A 19,281-nucleotide genomic window follows, 5' to 3' on the forward strand; every position below is an offset into this window, starting at 1 on the left:
CTAGCTTACAACCCCCGCGTAACATTACCAGAGCAACAAAAATAGCAGTATCCTCCACCATGAGGAAAAAGCTACAAGAACATGTTAAAAACACCAAAAACATGATTTTTATCAATGTGGTCTTTAAAGAACTTTGGACTGGGAAGTGGTGGGAAACACATGTAACGTATTTTTCCAAGTAAAAATCGCATAGCTTGGTCAGAGGTGCAACTTATACTGGCGTGCTACTTATATGTAATTAATGGAATTAATTACACTTAGAGACTATAGAAACCCTTGTTACTTCATTACTTAGATTTTATAGGCTCTGACATTTTCTCTTTGTTAAATAAAAAAACCAGAGCTTAATTAAAAGAAAACGGAATAACTACCGCATATATGCAGTCATCCACGCACACTAATGAAAGGTTGGAGATCGGTCAAAGAACAGACATGCCCTCATTGCTGAAGCCACATCACTTAATTTTGAAGTCTGATGGCTCAAAGATGAGACGAAGAGAGACGCTGCGAGGAGCAGTAGAGCAGAACAGAACATCATTTTATGTTCAACCTGAAGAGCAGATTGGAAACTGGTTCTTTTTATGAACTGAATCAAAAGAACTGGTTCTATGCCCCCTCCTGTGAAAATAACTTTTTTTTGCATTTAAGGAGGAAAAAGAAACTGCTGGAGGCATTTAATATTTCTTTGTGTTTTCAGAAGATTGGCTTAGTTTAAGATTTGATATTTATGAATCTAACTTCATAGATTTTGGCGTAACCTTTTTTTTCCATCCCTCACTTTGAGCAGTGGCACCACACGAGTTGTTTCTTATTTTTGTGTCATTTTTCACTCAGCTGTTTTAAATAGGTAATGAGTAAAGTGATGAAATTACAATTCCATCTAGTAACTAAAGTAAAATAATCAATTGTTTTTAAAAGTAATTTACCCGACACTGTCAGTGGAGGTCAACAACTTCCTAGTGACACTGTAGACACTGTTGGCAGAGAAGGGCTTCCTCCAGAATTCTTAGAAATCTACCAATAATCCCCCACTTAAAAAAAACACTTTATTTCAACTTCATGTCATAAAAATCAAATTATTTTCTTTTTTAAGACCCTGCCTGCTTTGTTAATAATTAAGCAAAGTATCTGAACATCTGAGAAAAAAATGGCTCATTGGTTTCTTTAATCCCAGCAGGAAGTTTTAGATCAGATGTTGCACAAAATATCGAAAACTTCCAAGTTTTGTTCTTTACTTAAAATAGAAAAGTTACAAGTTTTTAAGCAGCTTTGAAAGTTACACACCATCAAACTTGATGTAATTTAAACTGGTTTCCATTAGATTTCATGCCCTTTGGTTTGCAATGTTGGTTCTCAATAGCACTGTGGAAATCTCAAACATTCAGACCAAATACTGAAATATTTTAACCACCTGAGTATTAAGCAGCTTCATCTAAAACCCTTTAACAACTTCAATTTTTTCTCTGTGACCAAAGTCTACTCACATGTAAAGCTATTGCCCTCATCAGCTTTCTTGGAAATTCCTTGTGTGTTTACATGTGTGTAATGAAGAGGAATTAGTTAGTGCATGATTACAGACTATCTTTCACCTTGATGCACTTCTCTCTGATGTGTAGTCTGTGATGATATGAATAAGAATGTCCTAGAGACAGGTTAATGTCTATGAGAGCTTGTTAGACCTGAACATGTAGTAGAATTTATTTTTCTTGATGGAATCTTCTCTTGTATGATTATGTTTTTTAATTCCCGCTGATAGTTCCAGGTAGAATTTTGGGAACAGCCCATGATCTATACCAGGGGTCGCAACCTTTGACAGTAAAAGAGCCATTTGGGCTCGTTTTCTATTGATCAAAGAGCCGCATAGTCTTAGCCTTTAAGAAATTTGGATTTGCATTCATGACCTCCTTTTTTTTATATATAATATGAATTATGTCTATTTTTTTGGCACAAACAAAAGCAAAAGTATAAAAACAACCTGGCATCTCTCAAAATGTGATTTCTTCTTTTTCTTTTAACTTATTTTCAAAATAAAAGATGCTCTGTGGCAAACAGCATTATCTCAGGTCAGCGCTGGGAAGCTAGTAACTAAAGTTGTGCAGCGTAAGAAAATATGTGCTTTTAACTCATAAAAGATCAAACTTTTTACTAAGGTTTTGCATTGGATATTATAAAATCTGTGCATTCTGGGGGTAGAGTTGATCAAACAAGACGTCTTCAGGTCAACAGGGATGTAAAAACCTCCATAGTTTATCATCTATGTGCATCTCAGCCATCAATTTATAAATGTAACCAATCTAAATTATATAAATGCTAATTAGGTTATCTTTACTTTAAATAATTGCATTTTTTTTTGTTCTTTTACCCTCTCTGTCCTCAGCAGTCTTACAATGCTGAGTTTTGTTATTTTAGTTTGGGGTTGGACCTTTGCAGTCTTAGTTTGTGGGCTTTGTTTTCTTTAGATGTTTTGTTTAGGCAGCCATTAGCACGGAGATGCAGACTCAGGCGGTCGACATGGCTGGGTCAGCAGTCTCCCTGACTTATTTCATGTTCGGCCAAGGAGCCACCATGGAGAGATAAGAGTCACATGTGGCTCTGGAGCCGCAGGTTGCAGACCCCTGATCTTTGCCAAATCTGTTGGAGGAATAGGCTTTTATCCCACATTTCCATTTTTGAATCAGTCTCTTGGAAGCCACAGAGATTACCTAATGAAATAGTAATCATGGAAATGTATGTCATTCCCAGAATGAACCCACATGCAGAGTTGTTAATAAACTGCCTATTATGCGCTAAAGCTTACTTGGAAGGCTAAACTGTACAAAATGTGAGTTTTTTTCTTTCTTTTTTTTAAGAGCAGTAGATTTAGGAAACTGAAGCAGTTTCCATAGTGACTGCTCATTAGGAGACAGTTTGAGCCATTTGATGCTGTCCATGATTAAAGCACTTGTTGGGGAGGGAATGAGCGGGATAGAACAAGAGAGAAATTGTCAATAAGGGCAGCCGTTAGGAAGAGTGGGAGAAAGAGGGAAGAAATGAAGATGGATAGATTAGGTTTACAAAAATGATTAGAAAGGAGGAAGTCAGTCATGCTTCAACTATATTGGCATTTTTGGTCTATACTGGTTCTATTTAAAGACTCTTTATAGAACAGGGTCAACAAGACGAGCGTAGAAGACGTCCTTCATTATTCTCACGCCTGTAGTCCATGAACCGATTCATGCACAAAGACTTGAGAAAATCAACACAAGTCATCGGATAATAAAGGAATTCTCCCCCATGGCAAACTGGGCTCCACTGGAAACGTGTCCAATCATATTTTTTCTCCATTTGGAGTGAGCTCCCTTTCCTGTTCTTGCACACGACTGATCCCCTCCCCCCTGCCTGTTGTGTTCCCACCCTGCAGCAAAGGGATAGTCAAAGTGCTATGTCATCCTGTAAATGTGTAATGTCAGGCCTAGGGCTGTCTTGGCCCAGCCTGTCCTCATTTGCAGTCTCACATTGAGGATCACTTCAACCTTACATTGACTGTACATGACGGTAATTTTGCAGGAGCCGCATTAACACTTATCATCGTGGCGAGAAAAAACAAACTTTATGCATGGTTTTCTTGAACAAAATGTTTATTATTCACTTTACTTTACTTTGTTACCAGTGCAATATAAAAAAATCCACACAAAACAAAATCAAGCCATTTATAGGGTAACCAAACCCTAAATCAACTTTTTTTGGTTGTTGACCTCTATAAATGGGGTGCTAAAAGTGCTGTCTGTTGGTCATCGCCAATTTTTACAAATTAAAATAAACTTGTTTAATTATTGAAAATATTGTCAAAAACTGTCTGTGTGCTGCCCCTACAGGTTGAATCGAGGTATTGCAATTGAATTTCGTGATTGGTCAAACCATTTCAATTCCACTTCATTTCAGAAGTCCCATATTATGATCTGTAGCTCCAGTAATGTTAACAGTCGTGTTCCCCAGCCCCACCCCTCTGACTGGATTTTCAAACTTCAGTTGTGGGTGGAGTCAGCTTCCATCTTTCCTGTTTGGTTACCCTTTGAAGACACACTCTAGTGAAAATTGTGATTTTGGTGTTTTTAACATGTTCCCGTGGACCTTTTTCTCATGATGGAAAACAACCCAGCCAGCAAGGCCAAGTGGGGCAAATGTGGTTTAACAGAGGGCAGAAAATCTGGGCTCTAATTGGGTTTGTCCACATTTTCCGTGGTGGCCCTACATGTTTTCTAACCAACCTGCCTTTGACACTCCTTATTGGTCTGATTCAGGTTATCAACACCATATAAGGCATGATTTCTGGAAAACCAGCAGGAGGCTGGACACCCTTGATGCAAACAGGTTGATAGGAAATGGGGGCGGGCTTACTATACGGCAACAGTCCTGCCCACAACTCAAAGGTGAATTTCTGAATCACTACTGATTTGCAGAAACTGTGTCAAAAAAAAAGAGACTGTTTTTTTTTAATTTGTCTAAAAACTGCATAATCATAATTAAAAGACCAATGCAAATGCTTTTACAAAAGATCAAAAGATACAAATTAAGATCAAAAGAAAGGAGTGGGACTTTAAACAAAACCAGTGAAAACAAAAATGCAACTAATGACTTTTTTGATTAAATTTAACTCCATACTTGATGCTTGTGTGTTCTCAGTCTCATGAAACTTTACAGATGTCAGTTGAAAGTCTATTACTCTAATGAAATGCAGCACTTTCCTTTAGTTTCATCATCTCGTGAGTTCTGGATCCGTCTGCACTGTGGTGCACAGGCTCAAACATGACCACTCTCTTTGAATATAGCTGCAACCTTGCAGTGCTTTGCACCCAGGGAATATTTTCAATCTTAAGTGAGATCCTAACAATTTTCACTACATAACAGAGATCAAGAACAAAAAAAGTGGTTTTGTAAAATACCTCACAACAGAATGAGAGAATAAAGAGATATACTTCTTCGATTGTGTCAAGCTCAGGACAGCTTTATTTAAAGAACAGATTTGCCATTAGTGGGATTTTAATTCAAGTTTATAGATTTTTTAACGTGATTAAGTGAAAATATTTCATTTAAAATATAAGTGTATGCCCTTTAATAAAAAAAAGGATATATATTTTTTGGGAACTAAATTAGCTTTTTTTTTAATGACCCCCTTCAAATCAAAGTAGCGACATGTTTAATTATGTTTTCCCCTTTTCCGTAAATGTTTTATCTGGGAAACAGAAAGTGCTTTCTGCTCACACTCCCACACATTTGGCTGCCTTAAACAGTCACTGTGCAGCTGGTAGAAACCTCTGGGAGCAAAATTAGCCTCCAGCCACAGCACTTATTGATTTTCTGTAACATGAAAGATACATAATGCATTTCAGATAGAACAACTGGGAGAGCTAAAGTGTTTTGCAGAGGGTCTGACTGTCGTTAAATGAGCATACACTAAACAAGCACACACATCATGCTCGCAGACTGCCTCAGAGATCAGAGGCAGATGTCATCCTCTTCGTTCTCCCACCTTCATCCCACCCACTTCATACAAGATGTCCCACTCTCTGTGAGAAATCAGCAAACAACTGCTTTTTACTGATGACACCATGTGTTTGGCACGAGGGTCGATTTGTCAGCATTTCTGTTTCCACTTTGTGAACTCTTCTTCTCCACGATGGAGGCATTGGATTTTCTAGATTAATTATAGTGTGAATTAAATGCAGGTTTTGCACGGGAGTGTTCCATGACAAACTTAATTTATTCACTTCTAAACATTTTGTGTCAAATCCTTTTACATGTATTCACAATTTTTATAAATACTGATGCCCTCAGCGATAGATTTTTACATTTTTTGCATACTCTAGGTCAGGGGTCTGCAACCTGCAGCCACATGTGGCTCTTTTATCTCTCCACGGTGGCTCTATGGCTGAAGAAAAATGAAATAATAGTAATTTTCAAAAAAATGTGAGTTCTATTTTAGCTACATCCTAATGTTTTTTGCTAGTTTGTTGCCAACTGGGGGTTTTAGGCTAATTTAGAGTTTAGCTTCTATTTTAGCAACACGCTAACACTTTTCACTAATTAATTTACTGAGGAATTTTAGGCTAATTTGGAGTTTACTTAATATTTTAGCTAAATCCTGATGTTTTCAGCAAATTTGTTATCTCCTGAAGTTTTTTTTTTGGATAATTTAAGCTTCTATTTTAGCAACATGCTAGCATTTTTGACTAATTTAGTTTACTGAGGAATTTTAGGCTATTTTGGAGTTCAGCTAGCAATTAAGCAACAAGCTAGCTTTTTTTTTTTAGGATAATTTGACCTCTAATTCGTTTTTTTATGCTAATAGGAGTTTAGCTAATATTTTAGCAAAATATACTAACTTTTGGCTAATTTGTTATCTACTTAGGATTTTAGGCTAATTTAGAAATTAGCTTTTCTTTTAGCAACGTGCTAACATTTTTGGCTGATTTAATTTACTAAGGAATTTTATGCTAATTTGGAGTTCAGCTAGTAATTAAGTAACAAGCTAGATTTTCCGCTAATTTGGCCTCTACTAACGGTAAAAGTTAAAGACACGGCTCCTACTAGGTTTTGATCAGTAGAAAATGAGCCCAAATGGCTCTTTTACTGTTAAAGGTTGCCGACCCCTGATCTAGGTAGTGTCAAATGGCAATGAAGGGATTTCACTTACACAAGAAGCTACTGTATGCAAAAATAAAAAAGTTCAGTCTCAAAAATTATTTCATCTTCTTAATTGTTGAAGACCCTTTTGAGGTCACTGGGCGACCAGAGCCTAAACTTGCCACTCGCTGGCGAAGGCTGGGTATACCCTGGGCAGGTCACCAGTCTGTCGCAGGGCCACAATTACACACCCATACACACCAAGGGGCAATTTAGAGTCACCAATTAACCTATAAGGCATGTTTTTGGATGGTGGGAGGAAGCCAGAGAAAACCCACGCATGCACGGGAAGAAGATGCAAACTCCACACAGAAAGATCCCCGATTCTGTTTCAGATCCCCCAGCCGGGACTTGAACCAGGGCCTTCTTGCTATGAGGCAAGAGCGCTAACCACTGCACCACCGTGCCGCCCAGTCTCAAAAATTGAAGCAAATATTTTATTTTACTTCAGTTTGAAAGCTGTGGAGACTTTTTCCTGTGCCAATTCCTGATTGATAATTCAAATTATACTAAATAAACTACTATTCATGTTAATGTGAACAACATTTGGAAAAGCTCTGGCTTTGAACATTCATTAAGTCCTTCTATTCAATATTTTATTTCATATTTGTTCAGTCTCAATATTTTATTACATTTTTGTGATAATCATGTCTTGGATTGTGCCATGGCACGCTCTGGAGAGTTCGTTAGTCGCCTGGCACATTTCTCCACTGATTCTTCTGTATTGCTTGCAATGTTATTTCAAGTCGCACAGAAGTTTGAAACACAAGTTGTATGACAGATTGAAAAATGTTGTGTTGGTGAAAAATGTGTAGAGTAATCTACAAGTGGATTTTTATATGTGTTGACCTCTAAACGGTGCATTGAACTTGTGTGATGGACGGTGCTTTGAACAGTTGCAGCAAGAGTTTGCCAAGTATTAGTCAGTTTCAAGTCTATGTGGTAGTTCATATTGGCAGGCAGGTGATAAGGTTGGATCAGACTAATGAGCCTAAATGAGAAACTAATGTTGTGAACATGACCAGCAGACTCGTAATTTAGCTTAAGGTGGACAGTTTTCAGATTGCCATGGGAAATCTATTACTGTCTGCTTATAATTATCTCATCTATATGAAAGAGTGTCTCCGGCCTGGCGAGGAATCATTTCATTTAGTGACACATTTGGGTTCAATAATTTCTTTAAGTAAAAGGTAGAGTGAAAGTGTGAGGATGATTGAAGTGCTGGGAGTTATTTGAGGGAGTTATTAGGTTGGAAATGTTTTTAGCATTTTCCATAGAATATCTAAATGTACCCCTGTTATGCCTTCATGCATATTTTGCAGGGAATTATATATTTTTGAACCCTTTAGTTTTTAGAAGTTACTAGTAAGATTATTATAAATGTAAGGATTAAGATGGCTGTCCCAAAGAAAGAAGAGTAACCAGGAATTTACCAGCTTTATTGTGGAAGCTCAGATGATGTGGAGGAAGAAGTGCTCAGGAGGATGGATCTTCCATGGTAAACAGATTTGGATGAGAGGCTACTTTGGCTACAATCAACCCAAAGGAGCAATCTAGATGAAAAAAAAGAAGAAGGTCAGAACAGTTCTAAATTCATATCTAAAAACAGAAAAAGGGCTAGGCAACAGAATGGGAAAGCCATATTAGGCTTGTTTGTGAGCGAACCGATGACAAATTGGCAGAAAAGCAGATTGGAGCAGAGGAATATATGCAGCTCAGATCAGGCATATGAGGAGGGAAGGGAGTGCAGCAAGTCATGAGTAATAAAAGCTGCTGCAGGTCTGAGAGCACAGCAGAGTATGACAACAGATGCTTTGAATGAATCCAAGGTTACTTCATGAATTTTTTGCTAGGACCATAAAATCTTGTATGTCATGTTTGAAATCTAAATGTCAAATCTCGCATTATTGCTCACCAATTCAAATCAAGTCTTAAAGTTTGGTGGTCACAGCTCTGACTGGATTTTCCCTAAAATTTAGACGTTCTCCATGTATATTATTTGGACTTACTCTGCTGGAATTTCTCCATAATAAAATGAAAAGTTGCAAACTTTTTGTATTTATTCATCTTTTTCAGTTCAATGTTGATTATTTATAAAGCACAAATTTACAACTGTGCAATACAAAAAACATAATACCATAATGAGCTCAATTAATTACAATTATGGTAATCAAAGTTACTCCAAACACACCAGATTATTATTATCCAGTTCAATTTGGATCATTTCAATGTGGCAGAATTGTTTTAATTGTATTTTAAACAGAGTCTTCCCAAGAGACTAAAACATTCAATTAAAGGCTTTTCTGTGTTTAACTTTCTTACTGAGCAAGCAATGTGCAATTATGCAGAATAAAACCTTCTAAATCCATCCATCCACTGTATGAGAGAACTGGACTCAATGGCCCCTCAGTCTAGATTTTTTTCTTTATTATTATTATTTAATATTAGCATGTTTGACGGGTTTGATTGACGGATTCTCCGAGCCTGCTTTCAGTGGAAGGAGTGTGAACTTTCAACAAGCTCACTCCTGATTGGGGACAGTAGTTACCATAGAAACAAAGATTCAGACTGACAAGGACCAGTCACTGCTTACTGACGTCTTCTGCCTCCAAATAACAGCTTCTGCATCGTGAAAAAATGTCAACTGAATTGATTTCATTTGTTTGGAGATGAAAGAGAGCCATTTTCTTGCTTGGTCCAGTTCTCTTATACAGTCAATGTCACCTACTAAACCTAAACCTGAAACAAATAACTGCTTCCGTATAATATATCTGTGGTTTCAGTTAAGAACGTTGCTAAATCAAGAATCAAGAATCCACTTAACATATTCAAAGAGTCAAGTACTGTAATCCCTGGATTTCCTCAGATGCTCATTCATGTGTTTGATGCAGGTGTGACCATGAAGCTGATGGATGAGGTCGCTGGGATTGTGGCCGCGCGGCACTGCAACACTAACATTGTCACTGCTTCGGTGGATGCCATTAACTTCCATCGCAAGATCAAAAAAGGTAAGGTAATGTTGAAAAATCCTTTATCATCTGCCATTATATAAGGTTCCATCTTTGGCTGGTGCACAAATTCTAATCTGACCAAGATAATAAATCTCACCTCAGAATTAATGCACTCATGAAGCAGGGTTGAGGAAGATGCAGTTTTTCCATGTGAAGTTACTCAGTCCTTAAAGGTGAATAAGGGAATCCTATAATGGTTTCTGTTTATAATCTGTTGAACAGGTTTAGTTCAGACGGATGGGATGTACTCTGAAGCAGGATTGTTGTAAGGTTATAGAAAGTTACTGTTTGCCAGCATGGTGTTTTCTACCGTCTCTTAACCATCACTCAAAAACGTTCTTCGCTCTTGCTTTTCATTTTAGTCGGCTCCCCAACAGCTTCAATTCCAATCCCAATCTATTTATATTATATTTTGTGTATAGTCCCCTCTGCCCATTAGGACCTCAAATGGAACTTTCCTAAGCCTATTATTTTTAAATTGATTTAGCAAACAACAATATCTAGTTACCCTTCGACAACATAATAGATAATGACTGCTGTTCTAAGACAAAAAAAAGCTATTTCATTCTGAAAGCTGAATGCATGTTTAACAATCTTATTAAAAGCTCTGTTTGAACAGGATGGATCTATATTGCATTAGAAGCAATTACAGTTGAAGCCTCGTACTTTCAACAGAAGCACACATGTGGTTATTTTCAATTCGCCTGCACATCTGTAGGTTTGCATTTGAACAACTAAGCAATTTATTTGTATGTTATCAGTGTTATGCATTCAGTGAGTTGTTGAACCACTTTATTAGAATGACAAAGCAGCAACTAACCTCTGTAAACAAATCTGTAGGGGGGCTGTTTACTGACATCAGTGACAAATCCTCAGTCTGCAGTCTGTCACTGTCCTGTGGTGGGAATGGGAGGAACATGTCAGTCATGCACCAGTGGTGGTTGAAGAGAGACCATATGTGGATTAACATGCCCAGTGGTGATGACGGATGAGTCTAAATGCACGATTGAACTCTCTCTGGTGACCTGTTTGACATTTTAAACCATTTATTTTTTTTTGGTTCTCTGATTAACTGTGCAAAAAAAACCCAGAGATAAACATTTTTAAACCCTCACAAAATTGATGCAATTACTTTGTATACTTTTGATCAGAGAAAACAAAAACACAATAAAAGTTAGTGAATACCTAGTTTTTAGAAGTAAACTCAATTTATTCTTGTAGCCTTTTCTCTGTTGAATACATTGTGATTCCAAATTTCAGTGTTAACATTTACATGTAGTCATTACCTCAGGATATGACGTTAACAGCCGAGCAGCTACAATTATGAAGTGGTAATAAATGTCAGAGCTCAGCACGGCTGTGCCAGGTTAGCTCTTACAGCCTACCATTTACTGCAAATGGGTTTTTGAACAGAAGCAGCTTCATTCAGCCAGGTTGAAAGTCTTTGCATTTTTGCTCATGAAATCCCAATTAAAAACCAAGCAGGATGTTAATAGGGAAAATTTCATTTGTGGTCCTCTTTTCATCTGATGGGAACATGGTCACAAATGGATTTATCAAATAGTCTCCGCTTTGAATCTTAGACATTAGAACAAACAGGGAAAACTTCCTGGTCTAACATACAGTAACTCTTCTAAGATGACATTAGAATGTGTTCTAAGTTTGTTACAGCTACAGAAGTAGCAGAGCAGATCCTTTGAGGAGGTCTCCACATTTATGATCTGTTTGAGTTGTGCTGGTTGCGGCACCAATCCGTCCCCCAAGTTCATGTTCAGTTGACACGATCTCTCTTGGCTTTCCCCATGACTTAGATATGATGTCAGCAGTGGATCTCTTATTTTGGTGGTTTGCAAAAGACTCAGAAAGTGAATATGGGAAAGTAATTGAGAACCATCATAATAAAAATGGCCTCCATGGTTCATTTGTCTGACTGCTGGATTTATTTTGTCATTTTATAGTTGGTTTTCTTCTCGTTTCTGTCTCTAACTACACAAAGACGTGTTGAGATGAGTGAGAGTTAAATGTAAACGTAAAATTCAATGTGGCTTTCCCAATGTGAGTACAGTAATAACCCAATACAGTCGTGTTTTTTTTAAATTAGTAAATATGTTTAGAATTATATCTTGCAGACATTTGAATTGTGGATTGCTTCTAAGTTGTGGAAATGTAGCTTGATTAGGGTTTGTCGGTGCTGGAGGCTAAAGAAAGCCTAGAATCAATGAGGACTGTGATATATACCCTTTCTGCTGAGCAGTTAAAGCCACCTAGATGCAATAAAGCTAGATAGACTGGAGAACAGCTGCAGAGAGTTTTACATAAATTAAAAGAAAGCGGCATACTGTGATAATGTGCTCCATTAGTGTGGGTTGCAGTATCAGAAAGAAGCCTTGCTGAGCTTTGCTCTGTTTCTTGGATGATATTTACATACCATCTAAAATGTCTGTCAGTCTTGTCTTAAGCTTTTTAGTTAAAAATACAAATTTTGATTAATTTTCTGACACAAATACATGTTTCGTAAATTCCTCTTTGCAGAAGCTAGGTTGCTTATCATAGTCTAAAGCTACGTACACGGGGAGCATGAGATGCATGTTCAAGAACCTGCTTAACAGGCATTTTTGAAAGGGTGTTTAGCCCATGGTGGTCACACTGGACTGTGCTACCCAATACTAGTGCATTTACTCACAGTTGGAAGAGGCTTGGTTCAAAATGTCAAAGCAGATCCTGCTCCGGATGTTTTCTTTCACAGCTCTTTTCTGATATATGAAAAACTTAGAGTCATATAGCTCTGGCTGGACACAAACCACAATTATTAATTTCTCCTTTATGATTATTTTCAAACGGTTTGCACTTCCATGAACTGAAAAATACGCTACCTATATGTCACTACAAAATCAAAGTCCCTTATTGGTCAACTGGTTTAATGTTCAACTTGCGCTCAATGGCTGTGTGCTTTGTACGTAGAGACTGAAAACAGACCTAAAATCTGGTGTAGAGATGGTTGAATGCAGGAGTTTTGAACACAGAACCTTGAAATGTGCATATACATGCGTTTGCATAAACATTTATTGGAAGTGGCTGCTAGAACACGTGTTTCTGATCCAGGTGTGAATGTCACATAACAGCTTTAGAGTGTTGAGATTTTGCAGTGCAGCAAAACAGATTTGGCACTACAGAATGCTACATTTGAGTTCTTGAATAGTTCAGAGTTCAGAACCTCTGTAACCTTCTGTTAAGTCCTGCTCATCCTGTTTCTAAGAAGGCCAAACAAATGTCAACTTTTTCTGTTAGTTTTAAAGTTCAAGTGCCAAAGCTTGTTTGTGTCCGAGTTTCTTAAAAAGAAATGGATCTGTGTATTCGTGTGCAGCTGTTTATCTGTTTAAATAATAAACAATCTTTTCTCATTATGAGCAGAACAAAAAAAAAACAATCTTTCAGTGTAAAGGATTCTGACCTGTTGCCAATTGTTAGGAGCACATTTTTTTCTTTTTTCAGAAACCTATAAAAGGTTTCTTATAGCCCAAGTCATTGTGATGACAACTGACAGTGGAAATATTAAAATGAAGGGTCAAACGTACAGGAAAGTTGAAGTTATAGGATTGTATATGACGTTTTTAAAGCTTTGAAAGATTAGCAAAAAAAGAACATTCAGCCAATGCAAGTGGGAAACAGACCCAGAACATTAAACAGACTGAGGTCTGTTTATGGACTTTTGGTGGTCCTGCTGTGTGGAGCCTGTGCAGGCCACTTTCCTCAGAGCACTGAATGTCAGTCATGTCAGCCTGAGTGGCAAAAATTATTTTTAGAAGAGAGCAGGTTTACTAGCGTAATAAAACAGAAGAATACGGTTGAAACATCTTAAACACTTGGACAAACATTTCCAGATCCCAGAACTTGAAGCCACAATTTTGATTATCTGATATACCATTTTAAATCAGTCCAACATTTTAATAACAAGCAATCTTGCCTTAAAGTGAAAGAACATTTCTGCAGGAATAAAAGAAGGCTACAGAGGACAAGGTGTGAGATAAAAAATGAACACATGTATGAGTCATCATATATTCTAAGAAATTGCTTGACTTATAGATATTGTAACATTTTCATTGATCAAAGTTTGTCCAATGACTAATTTGGTTTTGTCCAGTTTGAGTCCGGCACACGTTAACTTCTGTTTCCTATAGATTTGCTTCATCCAGCAGAAATAGGATTCTGCCTGTTTTGCATGTTGGCTGACCTTCAAGGCTGTTGAAGTGCAAGATCTACTTCCTGCGTGAATCAATTATTAATCATAGAGGTGTTTAAAAATCCCCTATCATCATAGCTCATTGTCGTGTCACATCAATGAGCAGAGCACACTTTACTGAGTCTAATGCATCCCAGCTAACGACAGTTTGACTGAATGAGAGAGAACTCCTGTCTGATGGTGACATGATAAAACACTCAAAGGGCCATAAGATGTGAAAGAAGATGAATGTCTTCAGAGGACACGCTTCTCCTCTCGTCATATTTCATTTTGATATATAATCATTGCTCTATATCACAGCTTTACAGCTCTTTATCTGGAATTTCTGAGTTGCTTTTAGCATCTTGATGTCACTACTAAAAACTCATCCTGACAACTGTGACGTAATGTTATGACACACGTAATAGATGTGCATGACTGCACAGATTCCTTTTCTCTACTGTAAGGACAACTATATGTTCTTAGCATGTTCAGGCATAGTTTGGAAAATGTGCCGCCCAGGATTGGATCAATTCTTGCTTTAAAAAGCAAAGATGTAACTTACTGACTTTTTTCACTGGGTGCTCCTGTTGGTCTGGAGTAAGCCCAACCCCACTTCCCAACAACCATCTTTTTCCACTCTCTCCCTCTAGCTTACAGCCCCTCACAACCCCCGCCTAACTTTACCATTGCAACAAAAATGGTGAGCAATATTGAAGTTATCTAGCTGTACACTTCTGAGCCAGATCCCAGCTCAGACAAGGAAAATGAAGACGCTCATGGACCAAGTTCTCTACAAGGAGATGCATCAGAAAGAAGCTGGTAGCTTTTCATAGTAGCTTGTCACACCTACAAGGTTTTTCTTAAACAGAACTTTTTGATCTGTTCCTGATTCACAATTGAAATAAATAAATACTCAGAAATTCATTTTTAGGCAAATCTTTTTTCAATACATGTCTTCCATTATTAGAAAAATGCCACAATAAGATGCTAAAACACCAAAAAAAAATTTTTTATCAATGGGTCTTTAAGTATTCCTATAGTTTTGTATGTTTCTTTACTGTTCTGACTCGCCAAATGAGCATTAGACTGAATTAAAAAAAAAAAAAAAAAAAGATTTAACATTTTATTAAGAGTGTGATGCTGAAAACGTGTCCCTTTCCTGGAGCAGATTCAACAGATTCAGGGCCCAAAATAGACACAGGTCTCCTCATTTTCTCACTTTTGAAAGTTTACACTTTTATTTATCTGTTTATCTATTTATTTTCAGCTCTTCTTTGCTCATCAACAAGGAAAACACCAATTTTTACCAGGACAAAAGTCTCAACTTAAAGAATTATGAAGAAAAAATAATGTTAAAAGCATAATTCTTGGTTATTTTTTTTGTATTCAATTCTTCCTTATCACTGAATTTTTTTCTGAATAATATACGTTCATATATTTTAATATAATTGTTCTGTGTTATCCTGCTCTTAAGCTACGTCAGGATAATATTCTCTTTTATGTTTCCTTCTCTTTTTTATTATCCTGAGATGCTACAAATAATTTTCTTTGCATTCTACCTTTATGTACGTCTTTCTATTCATGATTTTTGCTGCGTTCGCTCAACTTGTGTTGTTTGAATTTTCTTTTATTTGTTTGTTTTTATGAAATCTTGATAACGTAATCAGAGATTGTCCGTGTCGACCTTTTCCTTCAGGGCACAGATTCATGCTGTGCCAAAACCTTATCAAAGACACAATCAGCCTAACAATGAGGTGGCAGGTGTGTTTCTGCAGGCCTGTGTTTGATGAATATGAAAAGACTCAACCTTCCTATAATGTAAATTTGTCAGCTGTTCTCTTCCTTTGAAAGCATTTTTAGAGGAGAAAATAGTAAAAAAACAACATTTTCAGATTGTGCAGCCAGCAATCTCCTAATACGACTGGATTAAATGACTTTAGTAGTCTAAAACGTTCAACTGGCAATACTTTTATGTTTCTCAGGTTATCAATATGTAGTACTTTTTCTTAATGACCAAACCTAAAACTGTAATTCTCATTTTTACAGTGGTTCAGACCATTTTGTCAACACCTTCTTGTATTTCCTAAATTATAAAAAGAAAATGGGCATCCCCTGACTCATTAATCTGACCATCGCACTTTACCAAACCCTTCTCAGAACCTGCATCTAACTTTAACTTTTAAGTCCAAACTATAAAATGAATTGTTTAAGGTTCATTTGAAGTTAAATATTTTTCAGAGCTGCAAATATTACTCTTGTGGTTCATCACAATAGAGTCAGGCATTACAAACACAGAGAAAACATCTAATAAATACTCCACACTTACTCATCAAAATATGTATTTTTAAACCAACTCCCTTTTGTGCCTACCTTAAAGAACTTTTAAGTTTTCTTATTTCCTTCTCTTACTTTGAATAACATGTTTCATTATTTAAATGTTAACTGCATTGTAAAATCTCAGCCCCTCTCCAGTTTTAGGCTGCAGAGATAACATCCTCTCTCCTCCTCGCTATGGTAACGGCAGTAATAATACAGTGCTGCCACGTCAAAGGGAATAAAGGAGCACATCAGCCATGCCCATTTGATTGTTTTTTTTTCTTTTAATCTACTGTAACAGAAAAAAAAGAAAACAAATTTGTGCAGTTTCTAACACATTTTACGGGTTAGATGTATTTCAGCTTCAAATTAGCAAAAACTGTACGGTGCAACTTTGTCTGAATAAACCAAGAAAAGATACATTTTAAAAATAAGTTAAAGAACAATGTTTTCTTTGTGTTCACCCTTAAGTTTTACTTCTCCTAAAGTAAAACATCTTACTAATGTTGCTGCTGATAACATTTATATTGTGATCGCCCTTAATGAGTTTTTTAAATATTATTTCGTATTGTTTGCTGCTGAGTTTTTGCCTTTTTGTAACATAAATCATTTAAATAAAACATATTTCTTTCATTAAAAGCGAGATGGCAATCACAATTTTTAATCTAAAATTTTAAAATATGGACTTGCATTGTTGAAGCAAAATTGAACTAATATGCAAATTATTATGCATGTTTCTGCGTTTTAAAGAATTGAATAAACGACTTACTCCATGTTCTCTTTTTTTCTCCTAGGTTGTGTGGTGACGGTGACGGGACGGCTTACCTTTGTCAGTAACAGGTCCATGGAAATTGAAGTGTTGGTGGATGCAGCTTCTCTGGTGGAGAAAGAGATGAAGAAGTACCGTGCTGTCTCAGCATTCTTTACCTTCATCTCTTTGGATAAGGACAACAAGCCGTTGCCTGTTCCTCCTCTAAAGGTTAGCATCATCAACACTTCTACTGAAGTCTGTTCTTTAACTAAATAATGGAGTTTTTCAGCTCTTGTACATGATTTTATCTCACCTCATTGCTGCAAACCTCATGCATAGATCTTTCACCAAAGAAGATTCAGCTAAACTTGGTTTATTTATTTATTTTTTACCCAGATTTATGGTTTAGCTGTGCTTTAATTCTCATTATTAATATAACACATTTAAAGACTGGATTCCAGCTCAGCTTTTTTTTAAATTTGGCTTAGATAAGCTTCCACAGACAGTAACATTCCTTTAGTCAATAAAATAGGTCACCGTCTCCTCAGCTAATTCAATTCCTCTGTGAACCATTTTCACTTGATGCTTCATGTATTCCAAGAACACCCCTGGATGCCAGTGCCTGTCTGACTCAGCGTTTAGTCTATTCTCAGAATGCTCAGAGAGCGCCGTTGACAGCCGACAGGATAGACGCCTGCTGTTTACTCTGTTTGTTATGCAAGCCCATTGCACACCGGCCATCTGTTTAACTCAGCACATTACAGGTATTGGCTGGTGCAATTTGCACACCTTGATTATTCCTGTGGATAACAAGAGCCTGATAAAGCACAATAAAAAGTTCTGAAACGTCTCATCAGCAGAAGAGGAACAGTGTGGTGGAGTATATAATCACATCTTGATGTTTTTTTAAATAGTCATAAATATATATATAATCCTGTTTTTGGTGTTTTTAACATGTTCTTGTGAAAATGTTCTCATAGAAGGGGACACACATAAAGAAAATTAAGCTTAAAATTTCTTAATTCTAATCATTGTGAATCAGGATCAGACTCAAAAATGGCTGTTGGAAAAAGCTTGCAGCAGTGGGAAAGAAGATACAAGCCGCAAGCTCCCTGCTCTGCTCCATTCTGATGGATCCACTTATAGATGACTAGATCAGTGCATGTTTTTGATTTCCTTGTCTGTGCTAACTTCTGGGTTTAACTGTACATCTGGATAGCTCCGACATTGCTCAGCACTTTTGTTGCACCAGTAAAATCAGGCTGGGGTTGCTAGGGGCTGTAAGCTAGCGGGAGAGAATGTAAACAGTTGGATGATTGGAAATGGGGGCGGACTGACTCTAACTTCAGAGAGCATCGACTCACCGACTTACTCTGCCCCGACAGTCCCGCCCACAACTCAGATGCAAAATCTCGAATGAATTACTGCCGCTCTGCAGAGAATATGTCCTAGAAAATAACAACAAAGGTCATCTGATTTTGCCTAAAAACAGCATAAACATGAATAAAAATACACTGGGAATGTTTTGAAAAAGCTCAAAAGATGATCGGAGTGCGTCTTTAAAACTTAAATTATGTGGAATATACCACAAAACAAGTGGACCGCAAAACACATAGTGTTACACCATGGGTTCTTATTAGTTAAATGTGATGTCAGCCAACTGCTGAATCGCTTTAGATATGACTTGAGCAGAGCTGTTTTATCAAGAGTATGGCAAGCAAAAAGGATCATAAATAAGAGCAGCACAAAGAACGACGTATCAGCCATCAAAAATCCAGGTCACGTTTAAAAATAGTACGTTGTTTACGGCGTTTTGTGTTGTCCCAAGACGGGCGTTAAAAGTAGTGTCTTATTAAGTACAAACTGTATGTCGAAAACACAGTTTTATCACGTTCAAAACCATGTGGCCAAAACACTGTTTTGTTGTGTCACATACGGGTGTCGAAAACACCATCACGTTTGAATAAAAAGGCCAAGACCGAGAGAATGTTAAAAGTGTCAAAAGCTTTTTTATGGCCATTACGCTGTTCTTTGCATCGCTTTCCTGGCAATTTATGATCCTTTTCTCTTGCCATACAAAGAGCCAGAAGTCAGTTGGGAATTGTGGAGATAATTCATAATTTCAATGTTTTAATCACCTCCATACCGTAAAAAAAGGATATTGAAAAATTAATAAATAGTCTGTTGCTTAAAAAAATAACATACTTTTTACTCTGATATTTTCATAGAGTCGTGAGTGTCCTTATTAGCTCCATAAGAGCAAACTCAAAAAAGAACATTTTATGCTGATAGTAAGACCTCTTTCTTTTTGTGTCTGA

At 37.0% G+C, this 19,281-nt stretch overlaps 1 protein-coding gene across 3 annotated transcripts in view; it reads left to right on the forward strand.

The window, feature by feature from the left end:
• The window catches only part of acot7 (acyl-CoA thioesterase 7), a 49,045-nt gene that overhangs the window by 22,080 nt on the left and 7,684 nt on the right, over positions 1–19,281 (forward strand). For all 3 annotated transcript variants that reach the window (XM_024292481.2, XM_024292480.2, XM_024292482.2), the window contains 2 exons: positions 9,555–9,671; positions 17,007–17,191. In XM_024292481.2, the coding sequence (XP_024148249.1) occupies positions 9,555–9,671; positions 17,007–17,191 (302 nt within the window). The remainder of the gene's footprint in view (positions 1–9,554; positions 9,672–17,006; positions 17,192–19,281) is intronic.

This window comes from Oryzias melastigma, linkage group LG7 (assembly GCF_002922805.2).
Source record: "Oryzias melastigma strain HK-1 linkage group LG7, ASM292280v2, whole genome shotgun sequence".
NCBI lineage: Eukaryota > Metazoa > Chordata > Actinopteri > Beloniformes > Adrianichthyidae > Oryzias > Oryzias melastigma.